Source organism: Mesocricetus auratus, unplaced genomic scaffold (assembly GCF_017639785.1).
Source record: "Mesocricetus auratus isolate SY011 unplaced genomic scaffold, BCM_Maur_2.0 Super-Scaffold_100014, whole genome shotgun sequence".
Lineage (NCBI taxonomy): Eukaryota > Metazoa > Chordata > Mammalia > Rodentia > Cricetidae > Mesocricetus > Mesocricetus auratus.
This window is the reverse complement of record NW_024429197.1, coordinates 34,544,592-34,569,315: the sequence shown is the minus strand read 5'-3', so window position 1 is coordinate 34,569,315 and position 24,724 is coordinate 34,544,592. Positions and strand designations below refer to the sequence as shown.

The 24,724-nt window shown below is 42.5% G+C and overlaps 1 protein-coding gene across 19 annotated transcripts in view; it reads left to right on the top strand.

Annotated features, from left to right (window-relative positions):
• The window catches only part of Dab1 (DAB adaptor protein 1), a 1,089,646-nt gene that overhangs the window by 825,283 nt on the left and 239,639 nt on the right, over window positions 1–24,724 (top strand). For 17 of the 19 annotated variants that reach the window (XM_013114992.3, XM_021228422.2, XM_021228419.2 and 14 more), the window contains one exon: window positions 18,657–18,858. In XM_013114992.3, the coding sequence (XP_012970446.1) occupies window positions 18,792–18,858 (67 nt within the window). In that variant the 5' untranslated portion in view covers window positions 18,657–18,791. Of the gene's footprint in view, window positions 1–3,201; window positions 3,262–13,576; window positions 13,596–18,656; window positions 18,859–24,724 lie in introns of those variants that run through there. The other 2 variants (XM_040757050.1, XM_040757051.1) reach the window with 2 other exon arrangements.

Below are 24,724 nucleotides of genomic sequence, written 5' to 3'. Positions count from 1 at the left end.
ATTTGTATATTTGAATGCTGATGTCCCCGACATTGTGAGTGGTAGAATTCATCTATCATTCATTGTGCATTCAGTTTTCAGAGAAGAGCCAACTTACCCCTCTAGAGCAACAGGAATGGTGCTATAGTCCCATGGTGATATTAGAGCTGTCACAAAAATGTTTTAAAATCAGAAGGAGGAAGCTGTGAGGGAAGGAGACTGTGTCTGTCTTCATGTGCACATGTTCAGATATTGTCCATTTAAGTATTTTGTGTGGAGGGAAAAGTATTGGGGGACCAATAGTTGCAACACAGTAACTCCATGAGGCTCAGAGGATTTGCAGTTAATTGTTCAAGGCAGTACTGATACCATCCCAGACCCCCATCATTTCCCAACTGTACTGTGAGGTCTCATTCTCTTTTGGCTTCACCCCACACTTGCACTGAGTATCATTTCCACAGAAACAGCAAGTGCCTAAAAACTGGGGCAGTACATTCTTAATTTTAGCACCCCATCTGCTCTGAGTAATGACAAACAGATATGCACAAAACCATCTTTTCAGAGAGCATCACTCCAGGATTCCTGAGCAAATATAGGGCCCCAATGAGAGCCAGTGTCATCCGGGCCATACCCTCATGCCATGGCCTTATGGACAGTGCAGTTTGGAAATAGGAGCTTACAACCCCCAGATAATGAGCAAGCGGAAAGGCAGGTGGGAAGCCATCATGTTGGAGTTTGCACACTGTATGGCTGCCCAGCAGCCACTTCAGCAAGTGAGGAGCTTGGGAAGTTTGGCTCTCATTCCTCTGCACACTTGGAATGGGGCTGCTTTCCATTCAGTACACAGAGCACTTCCCTCCAGTTTCCTATGTGAGCTGGAGTTTTAATAAAGCCATTGTATCACCCTGGGTCTAACAACAACTACAAGGATCCTAAGTGCATTAGTGTATGTCCTGGTGATGTTCCCCGTGGCACCAGGTTTGTGATGTCATACTACCTTTGGCTGAGTTCATTATCAAAAAGGAGCCTCTGAATTATTATAGGAGGCATCTGCTTAGATAAAGTTGTGTGTCCCTCTTTGAGTTCCAGCCTCCCTGTTGTGTGAAGTGAAAGATGCAGGTCATAAACTCTCTTGGCTCTAGATTGTATTATTTGAGCTTCCCGAGTTAAAGACTAGGGAGTTGTTGAGGGAATCGGATGAGACGTGGGTGGAACAAGTATGTGTAAATATTACTCACTTTCACTGAATAACTATTCTTTCATGAGCATCCTGTGTCAGTTTCTTTGCAGTGCAGGAAGTAGCTTAAAAATGATAAGAAGGATACACAAAACAGCCTAGCAGTTCACATCAGTGTAACCATTTCTGGGAATCAATAGTTTATTATTTTTCCATGTGATATGTTTATAACACATCAAAGGGAGGACACCTAAAAAAAATATTACTCACTTTCATCTTAGTGAAGACAGACAACGGTGGGCCAGGACCACTTTGCATTCTTTCCCCAACAATATTAATATCACGAGACAAAAATTAGCACTCAAATTTCAGAGAAGTTAGCAAACAGTGAAGACCCTGGCCAGGAATTAGGGGCAACCTCACCTCATGCATGGCCACTGTTTTCCTATCAGCATGTGCTTTGCAGTCACATTGAGAAGGAGTGTGTATCCACACAAAGGTGTGGAAATTCCAGCCTATAAAGCGTCCAGGTGACATAAGCTTGCCTAATGAGTTGAGCTCAATGTTCATTTATTGGGAGCAATGTCTACTGTCATAAATGTGTGTTAGTCAACAGAGCTGTTTTTCTTTTGCTTTACCAGGGAGGTAAGATTACTACCCTAGGCTATTCCCAGGCAGCTACAGACACCCAGATGTCTGAGTCCTTTTTCTCAATCTTATCCTTTGACCTGTTGAGCCTGTACCTCAGTTTCCATTGTGCCTTTGATGCAGCTATCCAGAAGACCAGGACTGTTTTACTTTCTCCCCCTTGGTCCACCGACCTCTCGTTCTGTCCAATGACATTGAGGACAGCAGCAGACAATGGAAAACCATGTTGCCCCTGTTAACTGTCCATCGCAGCTATGGAGCCAACCCATCAGCAACTTGGCCCAGTGAACTTCTAGAGCCTCATTCCAACACCCTCCTGTAGTTTGCTGAGTGAGAGATGTCACTCTGTCTCTTATCTGTGGCACCAAGGTAATTTTGATACCAAGCATAATGTTTAACCTTTGAAATCATTTCACCCAGTGAAAGAACCAGGGTTAGTGGGACAATGATTAGAGGATATGCTTCCTTCCCTTCCCTTCTTCCCTTCCCTTCCCTTCCCTTCCCTTCCCTTCCCTTCCCTTCCCTTCCCTTCCCTTCCCTTCCCTTCCCTTCCCTTCCCTTCCCTTCCCTTCCCTTCCCTTCCCTTCCCTTCCCTTCCCTTCCCTCCCTCCCTCCCTTCCTTCCTTCCTTCTTTTTTATTTCTCTCATTTGTTATGTATTTATTTTGTTCCTTTCTTTCAAATATGGAACTAGTTACTACTGAGGTTTTTCTCTTCTAGGGTCAAATGACTAGCTGCTGCTGAGAGCCCCAACTCTGGATTACAAAACTGCTTGAGAGCAAAGACCTTGTGTTGTCCGGAGTCTGAGCCTTGCTAGCCTGTGTTTACTGCTCCCTCTTTCCAGCATGCATACTAGCGTCCTCTCTGTCCTTAGGTTGAACTTGGCCATTTTATTTCTGCCCCAGGAGTCTTAGACTTTCCCCATGCCGTATACTCTCACCTTCTTGAACGTTTTTGCTCTGGTGCTGTCTCCCTCTTCCCCAACAGCTGTTTTAAAAACATGTATGTATATACTCCTTTCTTGTCAAGGTTGAGGTATACACCCCCTAGCTCTTATTTTCTTTCCTAGCACATCTGGCATGTTATGTTTGATTTGTATTTCTGTTTACCGACTGCCTCCCTCCTCCAAAGCCTAAGTTACACTCCAGAACTAAATAAGCCATGGCAAAACCCCCGCTTGAAAATGCACTTCAGCTGTCTGTTAAGCGTGAGTCAGCTGGTCTGTCTGGAGTGGAGAGGTCTGTGTTCTGTGCTCCTTGCCCTGATAGCATTTACGTTGGACCCTTAGCTGTGTCTCCCCATGTGACCACACCCTCCTCTGCGGATCACTCATCAAAGTCACTAGCTGTGATCTGAACTGTGCCCTTTGTCCTCCCTCCTCTTCTAGTGGCCAGTGTCGCTGGAGGGCTGGTGCAGCTGTCTTCCCAGGTGTTTGGCTCTGCAGCTTGGTGTACATGGGTACTGTGCTATTTAATTTCATTTAACGTTTTATCTCAGGGTAGAGATCTTTATTAGAAATAAATGTGTTCAGGCTATGGGGTTTTGTTTGCTTTCAGCATGCTGAGGTATTTCCCATGAGTTCTTTCTCCCTGTGCCTGAGGTTCTGAGTACTTCTTCTAGAAGCCACTCTGTGAAGCTGACTCTGGGGAAATTATGTTCAAAATAGAGGGCTCCTTCTCTAGAGTATGAAAAAGCTTGATTGTCTTTTTAATTCTCAAAGTTTTTTTTTTCTTTACGTTCTTACTATACTTCTGAAAAATACCTTCATCGCAGAAGCAGTGTGCTTAGGAGAGCTAATGACTTTAGATGTTAACAATGTACAGTAGTGGGGAATGAATTGAGTGATGAAAGTTATACTGGTGTTTGGACCCCAGTGGTAGCCAAGATGGCCTGGGAACCAGGTGACCTGGCTGATGGCCCTGCATAATGTTCTAATTGGGTGACCAGTCAGTCTCCTCTAGGCAATGACAACATGAAGCCTTTATATAGGCCATCTCCAATATCCTGTCCTGCTTTACAATGTTAGCCTGAATACTTGGGGCCTAAACTTACCCCTCACTCCTCCTCCAAGAGTGGGTGCTCCAGGAGGAACACCCTCCTTACATGGTCTGTGCAGGAGGGCCACAGTCCTTCTTAGATATTTTCCAAGCAGTATCAAGAGTGTTTTATTTGGGCATAGTAATGTGGAAGTACTTTTGAGCCCTCAGGCCTTGTGATTATTTGAAGCCACTTCTTATTTATCATGTGATTTTTCTGGCTATGTGCCACCAGAATGGAGGGATAAACGTCAGGAGATGAAAAGGCATCACACATCATACTGACAATTTTTAAATTCTGCTTTTAAAATATACTGGGTTTATGTCTCCGTTTTGAATTTTTTCTTTTTTTAATCTCCACTTTACATTTTAAGTTCTTGACTTGAGCTTGGGGAAAGGGCTGTGGCTTTCATGCAGGTTTTCAAAGGCCTATTTGATATTCCTAGTTCTTCACCTCTGATTTTCTGTGGGTGTTTCCCTCTGGAATTCTGGAGGGGAAGCCATCTTTCCTAGCTTCCTGCAGATCACATGACCTCTCTTCTTTGGTGGACCTAAACTGCTGAAGCCTAGAGACTCACTGACAGCAGGGGATTTACAGGGCTAGTTAACTGCCTTGTCTAAACTGCCAGTTAATGGGTGCCTAATGAAGACCAACTCTTTTTTTTTTTTTTTTGTGAAAACACAATTAAAAGCCTGGAGTAGTTAATTTACTAGTTTGGCTCCTGGAAGCTGTTTAATGGGAATCTGGTTATCTTGCTCTTGATCCCTTTGTTCCTGAAGAGTGTTCCTAATTTAGATAGTAACTTTAATGACCAAAGGTTGAAGTCTCTTCCAGAGAGAACATCTTAAGCCAGGTCAGTAGCCCCATAGCCTTGGCCAGGGATCAGACACTGGGCAGATAGTGAAGGGGGGTGGTCTTAACTTAGCAGATGGAGGAGGAGGCGTGGCCTCAGGTGGGTCTGAGTAGAGAGGGTTGGGATAAAAGACCCAACTTTCTTGGTGTCATTCAGGATGGGAATACCCACACCCACGTTTCCTGTTCCCATGGTCTTCATTTCAAGTCCAGAACTCAGACTGTCACTAATAAAGTATAATAAAGACCCAGGAGTCAGGTGCTATTTGCAAGGGAAAAAAAGACCCATGGGTCAGAAGACAGGTCTTGCTGGTTGTGTTTTTAGCTGTTGTTTCCCGAGAAACCACTGACTCGTGAATGAGACCAGACTCATCTACTTGACTGGGTTGCCATGTGGATAGAATGAGAGCTCAAAAGAGAAGGTACGTGGTAAACCAGGACAGGGGCTGTGAGCTAGAAAGGGCCCCCAAGTGAATCTGCAGGGCACCTGTGCCTTGGTCCCTAGGCTCCTTCTCTTGGACTGCTGCTATACTGTGACAAGGCTTACTATATCCCATGGAAATGGAAATGGGAGGTGAGTGTGGAGGCAGGAAATGAGAGAGCAAGCTGTTTAGTCCCCAGGCCTCAGCTTCCACTTGAGCCTTCCAGCTTACCTCTGCTGCCCTGCTGAGCAGGTAAGGGGAGCTAATGATGGAATGTCGGAAAGGCACTTGGGGGCTTTTAGAAACATGGCCCCATGACATGTCATACAAACAAGTTGTCGGTAGGCAGAACAGCCATGCTTGCATCTTTAATCATTGTGTTGCTTTTGTTAGTTGTAACCCAGAGCCCTCTTTGAGAGCCATTGTGGAACACCCTCGAGGATGTGAGCCTAATATTCCTTATAGACTTTTCCATGAGGAGAGGCTACCGAGCTAGCTCATTCTTGGCAGGAAGAAATTAATCTGAACTGTTCTACGAATTTACGAAGCAAGTGCTTGCCTGAATAGACAAGGAGCCTAGGGGTATTTTTTTGTGGGAGTGATGAGTTGTGAATCTCAATATGATATGTGTGTTAAAAAAAATAGCATCGGTCTGTTTTAAGAGAGAAAAGAAGTTTCTGAGTGTTTGGCAAAGCAGGTTATTTTTAAACTGAGAAAAATAGTATTGTAGAGATTTGAAAGATTTCACGGTTTTATTTATTCAGTTAATATACATGTGGGAGTTTCTTGCATCTTATTAAGACAGGGACAAAGGAAAACACAAGGGAAATAGAGGACCATCTGTGCCCTCAGGTGGCCTTCAGGCTCACTGTGGGACCAGATGCAGGTAGGCGAGACTGACAGCTGATGCAAGGCAGACTGGTTTTATGGAGACATTTGATACTTAATACTTTAAGTGAGGTGTACTTGGGTATGCTTGAGTTCTGTAGGAGAAATAGTATCTAGGACCAGATGTCCCATCAGTTCTGTGCCTTACTTTCTCCTGCTGCAAAATGGGTCTAATAACAGCTTCGGGCCTAAGCAAAGACTCAGTGAGAAAGGAGTAAGTCATTCTTAGCACAGACCAGGGCACAAAGGTGGCACCTTGAGTGTCATTCTGCTCCCTGTCACCATCTCCTGTCCCTTTTCCACTCCATCCCAAGCACATAGGCATGGGGTTCCTTAGACTTTTGAAGAGTAAAGACGGTGACCGAATGTTCTTCTTAGGGTCCGAACTAGGATTTTGAGCAGATGTCTTTGCCTTGTCCGTCCCCAATTTTCCCCCTTTGATCTCAGAGGCTTCCCTGTATGGACTGCCTCAGTCTCATTGCCCACCTGCCTACGTGTCCACCGTGTGGCCTCCTGGGTGCTTACTGGAATTGATGAGTCCTGAACCCTGGCAGGAGGAAATCAGTCGGGTCTATGCTTTCCAGCCCCTGTTTGACTTTGTTCCCACTGGGTTGCCTTTGCTCTTCCACCAACAGTCAAAGCTCTATTTAAAACAGCTTCTCCCCCTAGTTCTGGATGACCTCCGCCAGGCCTGGCAGTAACAGCACTCTGTCCCTGGGATCCTATTTTGCCCTTTGAGGTGTCCCTTAAGTGCTCTTGTATACATTAGGAAACCTTCTAAATAATCTTACCGCAAGCTGGACATGTGGTTCCCACTGAAACAGTGAAGAGGGAACTGAGATAGGTTAGGAGGTGTGGCACTTGGTGGCCACTCGTGCTCTGAATCTGTGTTCTCCTGAGTCTTTTCCCTTTTAACAAAATAAACTGACAGGTATCAGAATTAGAGGCTGGACATCTGGGGAGGTTATTATTTTGTCCACCACCATTTGCCCTCTGGTTCCAAAGACTGATTTCCATCCTACATGCAAAATACATTCATGGCATCTCAGTGTTTCTGTGGTCTTACCAATCCAAAACATTGCATTTCACCTAAACCTCATGAGCTCAACAGTCCACATTTTCATTATTTAGCTCATCTCCATCATTTTCTGGAAATTAGATCATGAACCCTTTGGAGGGACATTTTTCTGCCTCCTATCAGTACCCCCTCTATGTGGTGAATATTTTGTATGGAGCACATCATGTATTATGACAGCCTAATGCGGTATATATTCTGAGTCATCCCAATTTTCAGTGACCAGAAGGAGTTTCAGGGTAATGTGCACCCCATTGCACTTCTTGACCAGTGAGAGTGAGGAGGTCATGCCAGTTCTGAGGTTCATGTGAGCTCTCATGTCCTTTATCTCTGAACTCTGCTACCTGTTAGAGATACCTGGGCAGCTTTTTGTCCAGTGCCCAGGATACACCTACACAACCTGTAAAATAAGAATGCCAGGGGTGGACCACAGCTGCACTGATATGTACTGCTTGTGGTGTTATTGGGAGCTCTCATCTCAGAAATTGTCGCTTGTGTGTCCAAGAAGCCGGTCTTGGTGGAGGAGGTGTCTGAGGTGATCTGCATCGGATGTTGACCAGTGAATCTGAGGAGCTTTCCTGGGAGTGCAAATAGCCTTCTGAGTTGTTTGGTTGTTCAGGAGTTGCCAAGAATGATTGTATTTTTATGTTTCTGTGAGATGGTTCAAATAAATACTCTCACAAATCAGGAAACAAGAGAAACAAGACGCCCTTTGTCAGAGCATCCGTCCTTATTTATGGCTTCAAGAAAACACAGCCTCTTGGTTATCGTTGTTGCCTATGCTTTTTGTCAGGGAGAAAATTGTGGAAATTGGGTTGCTTCCCATCAATTGAAGCTTCTTTTGTGGAGAAATTTTGAGGCATCCATGTATCCCATTTTACAGTAATTGAGATTGGACTAGCAGATCATTAGCAGACCAAAGGAAGACGAAAGGAAGGTGGTAAGAATTTGACATTTGAGAAGATGGGAAGAGAAAAATAGGATGTCAGTGGTGGGAGAGAGCATACTACCTGTCTGTACTTTCTGTGGGGAGATGATGGCTTCTGTTATTGCCACCCTTGCACAGACAGATGGCCGGAACCTTTGCAGAAGTAGTCTAGTGATCACTGTGATCTGGACAGTGTTGGGACGAGTCCTTGCCCAAAGTCAGCCTAGAAGCCAAGTAGCATGGCAGCATCCATTGCAGGCTCTGCTCAGCTCCCTTCCTCCCTTCCTCCCTTCCTCCCTTCCTCCCTTCCTCCCTTCCTCCCTTCCTCCCTTCCTCCCTTCCTCCCTTCCTCCCTCCCTCCCTCCCTCCCTCCCTCCCTCCCTCCCTCCCTCCCTCCCTCCCTCCCTCCCTCCCTCCCTCCCTCCCTGTCTTTGAAGATAATGAAATGCAGCTTGTGGAAGGGAGAGTAAATAAGGACCTGATATATTTTAAGTAAGTCAGCAGGTTGAAGCTGCCAAATGCAGCATTTGTTTATTTAAGCCCCCCCTCTCTCTGAGAGGGACTCATTAAATACTTGTCTCTTCTTTCTGCAAGACCCCAGGAGACAGCAGTAGTTTTGTGTCAGTCACATACATTGCAAGGAGACCCACAGAGGAGAGGAACAAGGTTCAGTAAGGAGGAGAAATGAACACTGTATCCTGCTTGGCCAGTGCAGGAGGGATCAGAATGATGAAGAACCCCAAAAGGCCAATGTGGCCAAAAGACCCCTTGTGGATTGCTGTGTTGGGGGAAGCAGTACAGTGACTAGCTGGGTCTCTGTCCTAGATGGAGGGAACAGTGGGTTGTCCTTGTTCCATCTCTCTGAACCTCCAGCATCTCTAGTCAGCTTTGCAGAGTGTTGCCCAGAGGTTGAATGTTGAGCTGATTTGATTGGCAGACTCTGATTAATAGCCCGATTCTGACAGAGACTAGAGCTTGTTTTTGTTGTGTTTGGTTTGGGTTTTTTAAAACCTTTCCACCCTGAAGATCCATTTATCTGGGACTATTCAGGCAAGGACCACTGAATAGCAATAGCTTTTACACCAAGAAACTCTGCTAATGTAGCCATGCCATCACTCCCCATCCTGGATGTTGACCTCTAGTCCCCTGGTAACACCTGCACTAACACCATAGTGACAGAGCCTGAACTTTCCCCATTGCTCTTCTCTGGTTCCCCTGTGATAGCCAGTAGTCACCCTGTAGCTAAGAAGAATGTGTGAAGTCTGTACCAGTGTGTGTTTTTATCCACTTGCTTGCTCAGGTTCATTTGCTATTGCTATAACTGAATTCCTAAGACTGGGTTGTTTATAAGAAAATTAATGTTTCTTGTTCTCTGTCCTTGTTGACCTTATCTGTCTCCATCTCTATCCATCTCTCTGTCTTTCTGTGTCATCTCCATTTGTTTCCATCTCTCTATCTCTCTGTGTTTCTGTCTCAATCTCCATGTCTGACTCTATGATATCTATCTCTCTGTGTTTCTATGTCATCTCCATTTCTGTCTCTGTGATTTCCATCTCTCTGTGTTTCTGTGTCATCACCATTTCTGTCTCTGTGATCTCCATTTCTCTGTGTTTCTGTGTCAGTCTCCATTTCTGTCTCTGTGATCTCCATGTCTGTCAGCTAAAGCTTTGCTTCTCAATGTGGCTGGCATTCACTACCTCTCATACATCACCTATAGATCGCCTTTTCCTCTGTCTTAACTCCATCTTAGTTATTGACAGAATCTACTTCACCTGCTGCTGTTTGGCTCCAGACTTAGGTAGTCACCCATCTTCTGTGTACCACACTGACAACTTTCCTCATATTGCACAGTGAGCTTGTGCAGCCTATGGTTGCCCACCTAGGAACCACTTGACAGCTTAATGCTGCTGGGCTAATGTCTTTATCCCTTTCTGAGCATATAGAATAGTGGATTCTAAAAGAACAGGCTTTCAGTAGCCACTTTCTCAGTGCTTTCTCAAATTTGCTTTTGTGTTTTCTTATGTGCTTCCTACACCATGCAATGGGCCCAGTGTCTTTGGATATTGTCATCCAAAGGTGGTCAAGTTACGTTCCTATTCAAAGTGAGGTAGGGTAATACCTAACTAAGAATGTAGATGCATAGCTGTATTAAAAAATGGGGATCACAGATGGCTTAAGGGTTAAGAGTATTGACTACTCTTCTGAGGACCTGCATTTGATTTCTAGTATCTACATGACAGTTCATAACTATCCATAATTTAAATTCCAGAGGATCTAATGGCCTCTTCTTAGTGCCAAGAAGATGCCCAGATGATGCCAGTTCTGGGGCTCTTCCACCCTCTTCTAGCCTCTGTGCACACCACACATGCAGGTGATGCACAGACATACATTCAGGCAAAACATATATATATATATATATATATATATACACACATATATATATGAAATAATAAAATCTTTGAAAGATTGGAATTAAAACTGAGAGAAGGCAAAAAGGTGATGTCAAAGGAGGGTAGCATTGAGCAGAAGGAACAAAAAGCAGGCAGCTCTGAGATTTCACACAGTTTTCTTCATTTAGTTTCTGAAAAACCCACCAAGATAGAAAATGTCCCTATTGTGCAGATGAAGAAATTGAGGATGCCTGATTAAATAGCAAAAGAAACTAAAGCCACATGGGCAGTCAGTCTCTAGGAGTCAATGGTGAAATCAGGCAGGATTCCAACTCTGCCCTTGGACTGCTCCTTAAGTTTAGAACCTGCCATTTTGTGTATGTTGTGAAACCAGAGTCCAGAGCTTTATAAAAGGGCCAATAGTATTGTATACAATGGTGAAACGATTTAAGGATTATACACTTAGCCTTCTTCCTGTCTGTCTGATTTTCTTTAAGTTTTTGTGTTTTGCTAGTGTTTTGTTTTTTTCCAGTACTGTGTTTCATGTAACCCAGGCTGGCTCAAATTTCATGTGTAGCTGGGGGTGGCTTTGAATTAATGATATTGCTGCCTCCATTTTCCAAGTGCTGGGATTGTAGGCATGCTCCCATATCTTTTTAAATACCCTCTGAGTTCCATAATGAATTCCCTTGGTCCTAAAATATTTAATGAAACTTTATGATCCATTAGTGAAATGAAACACCCCTAAGCGTGCCATGTCAAAGAAACTCCTTTAATATTGCTAAAACCTGGTTGTGACTTTGTTGAGCTTTGAATTTGATTATACAAACACCGTCTTCAGCACCATTGACTGCTGGAGGCTGGCGGACACTTGAACAGTGGCCCCTGCCTTTGAAAAGTAGCATTGTTCTTCAAGAAAACACATTTCCTCAGAGCTTTCACTTGTCCCTACTCATATCCACATGTGGAATTAATTTCATTGCCATCCCATTTTACAATGAGTAATTTGATAAACTTTGTACACAGTTTACTTCTACACTTTTCCCTAGAAAATGAGATCCAACCACTATTACATAGCAGCTTATCATTTATCTTTTACATTCGGTTTGAAAAGGAGAAATGTGTTTTGTTTGTGAACTATTTTAAATGAGTTTGGTCTACATGCTTTGGACCTTCTTTAGTACTGTACTGTTCAGAGGGTAAAGGAGTTTACTCTGCAAGCCTGGTGACCTGAGCTCTACCCCTGGAAACTATATAAAAGTAAGAGAGAACTGATCCTGTGACTGTGATGTTCTCTGACCTTTACATCTATGCTGTGACATCATGTCCGCTGTCATTTGCATGTATACATGCACACACAATAATAATGAGTACATTAAAAATAAGTAAAAAGCATTTCTGCTGGTACTGTGTGCTAGGATTTGAGCTAAGCATGTGTGTGTGATAAGGTGCAAGTTAAAATGTAGTGTGTGTGTGTGTGTGTGTGTATGTATGTGTGCATGTATGTAAAAAATGGAAATCCCAAAACTGATTGAAAAGTGAAAGAATATGAGTTCATCTCAGCCTTTGACTTAGGTACCAATGCTAATGTTTTATGCCTTGTAATTTATGATATATAGATATATGTTTTAGGTATTACATGCATACACACATATATGCGGTTGCATGTACACAATTTTTTCCGGGATCATTTCAAAGTAATTGAGACACGTATTGGACCTTTACTTCTAAATATTTGATATATTTTCCTAAGAATAGATACATTTTCTTATCCAACCACAGGAAAGTTATCAAATAAACTTAACGTTGATACAGTATTGTTACCTAACATAGTTTTAATTGTCACAAAGATTTCCACTGTAGTATGCTTTTCCCTTCAGAGCAAGATCCTGTATATAGATCATACTTTTTGATGTATTTAGTTTCTTTCCGATAAACTTTGTACATAGTTTACTTCTAGATTTTTTTCCACTAGAAATGTGAGACCCAACAACTATTACATAGCAAGGTATCATTTATCTTTTACATTACTTTAGAAAAGGAGAAATGTGTTTAGAGTTCACTCTAAGCTTTCTAGGCTACCTTTGTGGTCTATTGCAGTTTTGGAGAACATAGCTGTCTGTCACTGCTCCCCCCACCCTGCCTCACTTTGAAAGGTGTAACTGAGATGTTTGATCCTTGGCCAGGAGGCTTGGCAGGAGTGGAGATATTGCATTCTCAGTGCACCTGACTTCTGCCTTCCTTATTGACACTGATCTTCATAAGTTCAGTTCCTCTATTGTATGATTACACATATTCCCTTGGGAATCCATAGGTTAAGTTTGAAGGCATTGTAAGACCTTCGAAGTCCTGTTCCTCCTCAAAAGTCCCCAGATCTAAATTTGTCTAAGATTAGTACTTGCCTAGTCTCTCCTCTGATGGCTGCAAAATGTCAATGTATAGTTCCAGTGCCCCACTGTTAACTTCCACTCAGTGGCAGCGTCCACTTTGTACAAAACAGCCTTTCTCTTGTCCCCTTTGTTCATCCATCAGCAGGGCTGGCCATGCCCGGCATGGTTGCAGGGATTTGGACCTGATTGAAATGGCAAGGGAATAAAGAAAGAGCAAATACACAGAAACACAAAAAAGCTGGGACTGGGTGGAGTGGGTGCTGGGATAGAGAAAGCTCAGTATCCTGGGAACTCAGCAGGTCTCTTGCATAGCGTCGAACAAAGAGGCTCAAGAAGAAGGTGAGGTCACTGACTCAAGGAACAAGAAGGTAGGGTTTATGGTATACAGCTCTATCAGTAGAAACAGTATCTATAGAGGTATACTTTAGGCTGGAAATATTCAGAGGACAGTCAAGCTATGGAGGACTATGAACACTTGTTTCCCTTGAGGAGGACTTTATATCCCTGTGAGCCACAGTGTCCTTCATATGGCTCTGTTCTTGTCAGCAGCACACATTCAGCAGGAATTTACTCACTGGGGGCTTTCTCTGCTTCCTACAGGTGTGGACTCATGGGTTTCTGTTTTACTTACCGATGTATCTATCACTTCCTATCATCTTGCTGCTTGAAGTGTTCCAGTCTGAGGTGGCATTGTCCTAAGACCTTTTCTTCTTTAGTTTCATACTGAAGACTTCTGGAAGAACATGGCATTTGAGTCTGGTCCTGTTCCCCTGCATTACAGCCCTGAATGGAGCTAGAGGCCAGCCTCAAGTAGGTTGTATCTCACTGTTCCTGGGATTCTCTGCTGTTTCGTGGATGAAAACACTACCCATACACCTTGAAATTCAAACGCACATATATGACATTTAGATTTCATCCCCTGAAACCTCAAGTTTCTAATCTGCCTCCTAGCATTTTCCTGCTTTCCTTTCTGTATACTCAAACACCTGTTCCCCCCCGAGAACCTTGACCCCCAAGACACCAGCGTATTCCTTCCTTGCTCGGTCTTGTAATGTGTCAGAAATAGTTTCAAAATTCTTCAGCCTGTCACATTGCAGAAAGCTGAAGAACCCGATAAACATGTTTGGCATTTACTTTTTTAAATTTTGGACACCCTTCCTGCCCAAGATGGAGTGTATGCAGTCCAACTGCGGATTCCTTAAGTGATTGATCTGTCTTTCCTGCCCAGTCCTTTCCTGACGGGGCTTTTGATTCTCATGGAACATAAAATGGAAGTAACATGCTTCATGTTTTTGTCTTCCCCCAATTTCCATCCCTGTTGATTTTCAGCTGTATAGAAGGGTGTGCAAATTCCGCAAAGAACTATTGAATGAGAATGGTCACCCTCTGCCATATCACTTCAACCTGCTTCCTGGCTGTTGCACACACCCCTCCCAATCCCTCTCATATAGAAATCATCACTTTCTTCTGGCTAATTTACCCTGTTCCTTTTTAAAAAGACATCAGGCTTAGGTCTTTCTTGGAACAACAACAAAAGTTGATTTGCTTCACAGATTGAGCTGGCCTTGTTATGGGCCCACTGTCTTTTACTTTCAAATCCCTCACAGTGTGGTGCAGCTCTTAATTTACTGTTGAGGAAACCAGGGCTGCTTCCCTGCACCTTGCAAACATTTATTCCTTGCTGAAATGACCTCTTTTATATGCTTATAATTTGGACACCGCCAAGGAAGCTATCCTGCAATGCTGACCACAATGATAGTTGGGTTAAGTCTTCAATGCTGTACATACAAAACCCTGGTCTTGAATAACGTCTTCAAATTTCCAGGCACTAACTGTCTTATTTTTTTTTTAAGAAGGGCATATGTACCCTTCTTGGTATGTCATATAAGACTTGTATCAAGCTGTGGCAGTATTATTGTGATTTTTTTTTCAGTCGAGGTGCCAGTTATATAGCATAAACAACCATTTTAAAATGTTTTTATTATACTTATCACAGATGTATATTTGAAAATACCAGCCATCATCCCTATCTAGTTCCAAAATGTTTTCATCATCCCCTAAATGGACTTTGTTTCCATGAAGTAGTCTCTTTTACTGCCGGATTCGTCCATAATAATCACTGATCTGCTTAGGTAGATTGACCAATCTTGACCATTTCCTAGAAATGGAATCATACACTATGCAGCCTTTCTCTGTCTGACTTCCTTCACTTGACCATTGTTTCCAAGGTTCCTCCATGTTACAGCTTGTGGCACTGCTGCATCGTCCATTTGGACAGCTGAGTAATAGCCCAGGGAGCAGAAAGACTACATGTTCCTTACTCATTCTTCCATGGTTGAGTAATGAGAGGTGAATGGGGGCGAAGCTAGCTTGTGCTTTGTTCTATACCCATGGTTCTCAACCTATGGGTCACAAGCCCTTTGGGGTGGAAAGCCACTAACTCACCATGTGACCCTGGAGAAGCTCCTCATCTGGCTGTGTCACAGTTTCCTCATTTGATAAAGAAAACTATAATATCTAACTTTTTATATTGATGGATTGACTGAATAAGGAATGTCTGAAAAATGTATACCTATCTTACCACAGGACTCTACGGTGGGGAAAGAGAATATAAGTTCGAATCTTGGTATGTGTTTTAGCTTGTGCTTGTGCTGTCAGAGTTAACCCAAACCTCCCTGCTTTGTTTTTCAAACAGAGGCATATTTGTTCCTTCAGCTTTGAGGTAGGGTGTGATTGTCCCCCACCCCATCACGTCCCCAACATGGGATTTTACATTTCAGAAGCAGTTCACTAGACAGAATGTCTGTAGTGGAATGTTACATAATTCACATTTCGACTTGAAGAGCTCATTATAAAAAACCTGACACACTTCAGAAATATTAAATTACTGCAGATTGTGTGGAGCAAAGAAACATTATTGAAGCATTTCAAAATTCCAGACGAGCCTGAATTTAACTGATAGGGCTTCACAGCTTTTACTGGGGGGAAATGATTTGAGTTGTCACATGGTTTCTGGCCCCGAAGGACTTTAATCTCCTTAATTACAAAGAAATGAATTTCCTAAATAATTTGGAGTTACTTCACAGAATTCGCTCAACCTCTGGCTTTTGGAAAATTAAAGGGGATGGCAGGCCCTTGCTGTGTGCATTCACCACCGCAGCTTTCCTATTTAAGTTTCCATTCAGAATGGCTCTGGTGTTTCCTGCCATTGATACAGAGAAGCACTTCAGAGAGTCACAAGGAATGCTCACAGCTGACATTTCGCCACAAGAGTCACCCCAGATACCCAGGGGAAATGGAGAAGGTGCTAGATGCCGGCCTTTGAAATGGAGGGAGGGGAAAGAGTCCAAATTCTATCCATTTTCTTACAGTAGCTTTTAACATATTCTGAAATTGTATAAACCCATGTCTGTAAGCTTCTTTCTATATTTAGGGGTTAGGCACCTACTGGATACAGGGCAGGATGGCAATTTCTGATGTCCTATCACTTCCTATACTTTGTTCTTTCTCAGTTTACCTTGGACATGTGGTCTCATACCAGACACGAGGTCTTGATCGAACCACAAAAGAAATTGTGACCTTATCATATTCATGAAGTGCTTGATAAGGGCATGTGCGTGGCCATCTTTCTGTCTTGTGATAGGTGTGACCCCACTTAGTTGCAACTGTAACTCCACTGATTTGGCAATGTTAGCTCCATCTCCAGGTAAAGAAGCTGAAGCAAGGACAACTCGGTGACTTCTTCAATGTCCCACAGCTGGGCAGCTGGTGAGACTCTGGACCTAGCCAAAAATGGTCTAGATGAAAGAGACAGACTCCATTTTAATAGGGAACTCAGAACTTTTTCCAACTGGACTGCCGTTTTTGAAGTGAGCCTCAAGCGGTTGGATGAATGTCAAGGCAGACCCAACAACAGAGGCCCGATGGCAAGCAGAGGCAAAGGGAGGGGTGGGAAAAGGACCCCCCAGATTTGAGCTTCCTTTCATTCATTAGATTATTATTTTCCAGTCTCTTTGCTATTCATATGACAAGCCTTTGACCCCATAAAATGATATCCATTCACTTATGTATTTGTTCTACATGGGCTTGGGGGGGAGGTCCTTTCCACTGTGCATGTCCATTCGGTAAAAACATGGTTTTTCAGGATCGTGCAGAATGGCGCTAGTCCCATGTGCAACTTTAACAGTTTTGCAAGGAAAGTACACATTGCTCCTGTGCCCTGAATGTCTGGCAGTTGTATCTACTTTGGTCTTGCACATGGATTGGTGTCCTCCACAGGACTGATTCTTCTGCTAGGTCTCTCTTCTTTGTGAACTAGTGGAAGCCTTTGATGGTTCCTTCCTGGCCACCAGAGTGGCATGGTGTTTGTTTACACATGGTCTATACTAGAATCTAGTAATTATTTATTGCAATAAAATGGTAAGTATTAAGAGTATGTCAATATGTGACCAAAAATTGTGATTCTGCTGTCCCCAGTGCACTGTGTCCTTAGAAAGAAGGAGTTGGCATGCCATAATGCCAGAAAGATGGTGAAGACAGTCTCATTTTTTAATGTGTGGTGTCAGAAAGTCCATTCTACAAAGGCAACTATCTCTTTTCCTTGTCACCTTAGATCCTCTAATTCAAGTGCTTACATACAGAGATAGTGCCTTTTGAAAAAACATAATTAGGTTATTTTAAACAATCTAACCAGGTATCTCTGGATAAAGGTGGACATTGCCTCACAATTAAGCTTTAATGTAATTTTATATGCCTTTCATATTACGCCTTATAGTTAAGCCATCTTTAATTGTCATGATTAACAGGGGTAGGTCATTAGTCTTTCTGAGCTGCAACTGGCTTTCAAGGCCAGCACTCTTAGATTAAACAGTTCTAATTCTGTGGAATGAGCTAAAAATTGGCCACACTGTTTCAAGAACCATTTCTAGTAGCTTTTTTTTTCTTGATATTATTGAAAGTGGATAACTAGTGAGATGTCTATTCTCAGTGGATTCTCAGCTACAACTGTCAGATGGGGCTGGGAAGGAAACTATTGACAAAGGCAGTGCGTTTATTCAATTTAAATGAGATCCAAGGTGACAGTGCATGTGCAGCATTGAGGTCAGAGTATTGAATGTATCTAGTAAGTGCATAGTAAATGCTAACTGTAATTGAAGTGTCTGTGTTGTCCTGGTCATCATCACTCTCCTCCTAACAGCATCCATTCCTCCTAGTACTCAGTATTGTGCAATACTCCCTTCGGAGAGACAGAGTGAACAAAATGTGTGTCTCCTTCCACCATGTCTTTCCCTTTCTTTCCCCACGTTAAATGCTTGTCTGCTCTTATAGCTAGGGGAAAAGCTGACATAAAAATTGGCTTGCTGCAAAGTTTCTCAGCCCCATTTGTCACCTTATCCTTGGAGCCCAATTGCATGTCAACTCTATGTCCCTACTGATGCCCGCCAGTGAGGGACAGCCTGCAGGTCATTCCCCTATGATCTGCCTTAGCTGCCCAGGCTCTGATCAAGCTTGGCTGATGGATGGATGGCCCATTGTTGAAAATGTCTCCACGGGGCTGGTCAGGAAATATGTCTTTGTGACATTTTCTGGGTGGCACTAGTGCTTGGCCATCAGGAACATGGGCAACCAAGAGCTGGGGTTTGCTGTTTTTGAAAATTCAAATTCCTTAGCCTACTAATGTGTTTGGCAAAGAATTTTCTTATTCTCATTTGTGATATAAACCCCTTCCATGGCTTTATGAACTCAGATGCACAAATTTGTCCACAAACACCAAGATGTTCTTGCTGTTGGGTGTTTGCTGGTTCATTTCCTTAAATTTCCATTCAGCTCCAGCAGGACCATGATTCTGAATATTCTTGCTTTGTTTTGCAGCACTCCAAAAGAGTGAATGACATGCACGGTGTGGGGTGTCCTTTCTGAAGGGAGGAGCCTTTCTCTTGGAGAGGATCCTCGATGAGCCTGGCCAAGGCCCGGGGTCTGTGTGAAGAGGACTAAGGATTAAGTAGGATGTCAACTGAGACAGAACTTCAAGCAGCTGTGAAAACCAGCACCAAGAAAGACTCCAGGAAGAAAGGTAAGGCTAACTTTGCACCCTTTGTAAGGCTGCTTTTCTGTGTAGTGATAACGTTAACTTTAGAATGATACAAAGGCATAGCTATGCAACAGGTGTTGTTTTTATGGTTATTTTGTGCTCATATTTTGATGGCTGGTATTTTCCAGGTAAAATCCCAAGTTGTTTTTAGAATACCCAATGCCTGGGTATGTCTTCTAGCCATTTCTCCATCAAGATTAACCCTTTTGTCCCCAGGAGCCAACTCTGTTCCCACTACAGACTTTCTGCCTGTTGATTTTCTCTTTTGCATATCACTGTGGTTCTCAAACGCTGACCTCAAAAGGCTCCAGAGGGTTGATTAGGGCAGACTGTGGAATCCGTCCTCAGGAAGTGCCTGGCATCCACAGACTACACTGCTAATGAGTTCCTAGGCAATGCTTGTCTGGAAGCCACACTAAGAACCAGGGAGCCATCAACGGAAAGCCTGTTCTTGCACCTTGCCTTTCTTACACATACCAGTGCCCATTGTCCAGGCTGGGTTTCCTGCATCCTCCTGTGAGAGGCTTTTCTCATTCCCTGTTGGAGATGGCAGCTTGTTTGTTTTGCTTCAGTTGTGCCTTGGTACTGTCTCACTTTATCTAAAATGCCTTATGCGCTTTGAGTCATCTTGAGTAGCAGCTCATAGAGCTATATATACACCATGTTCTCCCCAGGCCTTTCAGCACATGGAAAGTACTTGGTAGGAGGTCCACAGGCAACTGATGATGAAAATTTGACATGTCCAGAGTTGTTTACAAAGATAAATCTGTTGCTGGCCACGTTTTGAGGGAACATGGCTTTATCAATAATCCTTTTGTTAACTGTGTGCCCTTTGATGGTTGGAAGTATGTTCATGCTGTGTGTGTGGGGGGGATGCGTGTGTGTGAGATATGTGCAGGTGTAGGTGTGGTCTATGTGTATCTTCCTGTGTGTATGTGTGTGTATGCATGTTTGTGTTGTATGTGTTATATGTGTATATTGTGGGGGGGGTATGTGTGTGTGTGTGTGTGTATACATACTTACATACATGTCATCCCCTGTTTTCAGTTCCTCTCTCCTGGCGTCTTCTCAGCTGCATGCAAGGGGATTAAAAGATTTCTTTCAGTACTTGAAATCTATATGGGTTTGCAAATCAGGCTGCCCTTGGCTTCTCTGTGCAGGCAGTGATTTGTTGGAGACATCACTGTGCCTACCTAATCGTGTTTTGTGGTGGCATTTGTCTGGTACCCGTGAAGCATAGGGCATAAATGGAATCCACATGCAGCTCCTAGGCTGTCAGAACTCCAGGATGAACTATAAATTTTGCATTTGATGTTTATTTGAAACACAAATATTTTGGAGACAGTTTATTTTATTACCCGAAACTTCATGTAAACCTTGTTTTTTATGCTTCCCAGTCTAGGAATAATAGACAAAAAAGCAAATAGGAAAGGGAACAGGTGTTGAGAAACTGCTGTGTGGAGAGAAGGTAGGATGTGTGTCCTAGAATTCAAATGTTTTTGCAATAGAAACTGACAAATTATATTTCTGCTTCATAAGTAGCCATTCCATTAAACTTGTACTCTTAAATGCTTAATGCCTTAAAATTTTATCTTAGATAAATTTTTCTCTCTTAACTTTAATGTAGAAAAGGTTTTTCAGGACACTAAGGATTTGGACCTGGACTGGAATGTGAAGGTGACCTTGTTATAGCCTCCTCATCCTCATCTGCTAAGAATCTACATCAGTAACAAAAAATATATTGGAGGAGTGTCACCCATTGCTGAGATCTTGGAGTCTGTAAAGGCGGACCTAAGTTCTCACTGTGACACTTCCTCCTTACCTGACCTTAGACTATTCAGTTCACCTACCCGAGCCTCAGTTTCCTCTCCTAAAATGTATAGTATGGCACTACATAGCTATATAGGTTAACTTAAGGAAGGCAAATTAAATCCATAGCCTAGAGCTTGGCATATATCAACTGTTCCATGGAAGTTGGCAGTTTACTCTTTATCATTGTCTCCCTTCGATTTTCATCCTCATCTCATTTTTTTTCTTCTCTGTCCTCTTTCCATCCCTCAACTGTTGTAATTATTTCCTCACCACACATATTTTTTTCGTCAGCTTGAGCTGCTCTTACAAATAGCATAGATCAGACGAGATCAGGCGCGTTCAGGGTGGTATGGAGATGTAAGATACCCCAGAGAAGTGGGATGAGGCAAGATCTCCTGAGCACATTGGGAACATCGGGAGTCAGGAGAGGGAACCAAGAAACACAGAGGGTGATAAGAGGAGGGGGAAAAAGGCATGGGGGAGCAGGAAGGTTGAGTTGAGGTAATAATAGAGGAGAGCAGGATGAGAGATACCATAATAGATCGAGTCATTATAGGCTTAAGGAGTAAACTTACTCTAGTGAGATCTCCAGAGATCTACAAGGATAACACCAACCGGCAAACTAAGCAATAGTGGAGAGACTACATTAATTGCCCCTCCTTGATGTTAAGGTTGATGACTACCTTATATGCCATCCTAGAACCTTCATCCAGGAATTGATGTAAGCAGAGACAAATACCCACAGCTAAACACTGAACTGAACTCCTGGAACCTGTGACAGAGATGGAGGAGTGATGAGCAAAGGGGTCAAGACCATGATGATGAAACCCACAAAGAGCTGACCGGATAAGGAGGAGCTCTTGAATCCCAGACTGATGGCTGAGAGACCAACAGGAGACTGATCCAGACTCTATGAATGTAGTGCCAGGGAGGAGGCTAAAGAAATCATTGGGGCCTTGGTTAGTAGATCAGTGTTCACCATGGTTTATGAATGAGCTTTGGGAGCCCATTCCAAATAGAGGAATGCTCTCTCAGCATGGACACATGGGGAAGGGTCTAGGTTCTGCCCAGGATGAAATGACAGACTTTAGAGATCCCCCCAAGGAGGGTCTCACCCTCCCTGGGGAATGATGTGGGGATGGTTAGGGATCTGGGGGACTGGTGGATGGACAAGGGAAGAGGGGTGTGAGAGGGAACTGGGACTGACATGTGAAACATTCATGTTTCTAATTTAAATAAAAACATATATTGAGGGAAAAAAACAAATAGCATAAATCAATTGGCTAGAAGCATAAATGTATTTCTTACTGTTGGATATGCTAGGACATGCCTCTAAGAATAAGATCCCAACAATCCCTGTCCTCATGAAGGCTCCCTTCCTGGTTGTAGATGGCCTCCTTCTCACTGTGTCACACAAAATACAGAGCAACAGTTTCTGTCCTTCTCTTCCATTCCATTCCTTTCCCTTCCCTGCCTCTGTTCTCCCTCCCTCATATTGCCCTCTCTCCTTCCCCTACCCCCCTTATACTATTACTCCTATCATGAATGCCCCACCATCATTCCGGGTAGCTCCTTTGTTGGTGCATCAATCCATCCATCTATCCAAAATACCGTCACACTGGGACTTATGCTTCATTATGTGGATTTTGATGGCACATAACTAATCAGTTAATAACAGACACTGCTTCATTTTCTTCCTCCCCTCTTCTTTCCCCACATCATTGTAATTATCATCACAACCGGTTTTTTTCTTCCTTTCACACTTAATAGCAAGGGAGGTTTTCACAGATGTTACTGACTTGTCCCAGAGAATTATCTTATAATTGTTTTTACTTGTGCAATAGTGACAAGCAATCTTTATTTCAGGTACGTCAGTTTAGACAAAAGCACCATAAAGGCATATGAATGTGTAATAACAATATTCATTCATTGCTTTTCAGGACTGGATAATAGAATAAGTATTCTATTAAGTAGATGTTGCTATGTTGGTTAAAATAAATAACCTTAGCAGGATAGTTCATATAGTAATCTGGAATGCTGAACATGCTAATGTTATATTCTTTAACTGCTTTTTGGATTTTTATAGAATCAACTTAAAACATGAAATTGAAGTCTTCAAGCACTTTACTTATTTTTCCTGTCATATTGCTTTGTCTGAGGCTGTCAGTAAACTATAATAACTACCCTATATTTGGTCTGGATTAATGAAAAATGTTTAAAATTATATTTAAGTATTTAACTTTTACTAGAGGTTCAATATTAGTATTTTTATGTATTTTTAAAGGAAGTTGGATTTTAATGTTTCTGTACCTGCTTCAGTGATTGTGTGTATTTTCCTCTTATTGTTGTGGAAATTACCAGTAGATTTGCTCACCTTCAGTTCCAGGGTTAGCTTTCCATGGTCACATTGCAGTATTTTCTCTACCCTGTGGGGTATGATTTCTTAAGTAAAGAATTTTTTCATGATGTAACTTTTCTTTTTTGGACTACTTTGTAGCTTGTATTACTTGGTTATATCCTCATTTACAGATACTGGCAGGAAGGAAGCAATGAATAATATGTAGTCCACTTTCTATAAAAACATATTTTTAGTTATTTAAAACTCTTAAAAGGGCCACTGATTTTTTTTTTTGAGTTAACCTTGTATCTTGCTACTTTGCTGAAGGTGTTTATCAGCTCTAGGAGTTCCCTTGCAGAGTTTTTCGGGTCACTTATGTAAACTATCATATCATCTGCAAATAATGAAAGCTTGACTTCTTCTTTTCCTATTTGTATCCCCTTGATCTCCTTTTGTTCTCTTATTGCTCTACCTAGAACTTCAAGTACAATATTTAAGAGATATGGAGAGAGTGGACAGCCTTGTCTTGTTCCTGATTTTATAGGAATTGCATTGAGTTTCTCTCCATTTAATTTGATGTTAGCTGTTGGTTTACTGTATATTGCCTTTATTATGTTCAGGTATGTTCCTAGAACCTTTATCATGAAGAGGTGCTGGATTTTGTCAAAGGCTTTTTCAGCATCTAGTGAGATGATCATGTGGTTTTTCTTTTGCAGTTTGTTTATGGTGAATTACATTGATAAATTTTCTAATGTTGAACCATCCCTGCATTCCTGGGATGAAGCCTACTTGATCATGGTGCATGATTTTTCTGATGTGATATTGAATCCAGTTTGCTAGTAGTTTATTGAGTATTTTTGCATCGATGTTCATGAGGGAAATTGGTCTATAGTTCTCTTTCTTAGTTGTTTCTTTGTGTGCCTTGGGTATCAAGGTAATTGTAGTCTCGTAAAAAGAGTTTCGCAGTGAACCTCCTACTTGTATTGTGTTGAATACTTTGAATTTCTGGTAGAATTCTGCACTGAAGCCATCTGGGCCTGGGCTTTTTTTGTTGGGAGACTTTTGATGACTGCTTCTATTTCATTAAGGGTTATAGGTCTGTTTAGATTGTTTATCTGTTCTTGATTTAGTTTTGGCAAGTGACATCTATCCAGGAAATTGCCCATTTCCTTTAAATTTTCGAATTTTGTGGAGTACAGTTTTTCAAAGTATTCCCTGATGATTATCTGGATTTCCTCAGAGTCCATTGTTATGTCCCCATTTTCATTTCTGATTTTGTGAATTAGCATGCTCTCTCTCTGTCTTTTGGTTAGTTTGGACAGAGGCTTGTATATTTTGTTAATTTTCTCAAAGAACCAACTCTATAACCATCCTAGAACCTTCATCTAGTGACTGATGGAAGCAGAGGCAAACACCTACAGTTAAACACTGAACTGAACCCAAGGAACCCAGTGACAGAGAGAGGAGCGATGAGCAAATTGGCAAAGAATGAGCTGGCAAAACCAGCAGAGACAGCTGATCTGAACAAGGGAGAGCTCTTGGACACCAGACTGACAGCGGGGAGGCCAGCATGGGACTGATCCAGACCCCTGAGCATGAGAGTCAGTGAGGAGACCTGGGCAACCTATGGGGCCCTGGGCAGTAGATCAGTGTTTATCCCTGGCATACAAATGGACTTCGTATTTCTATAACACAAAG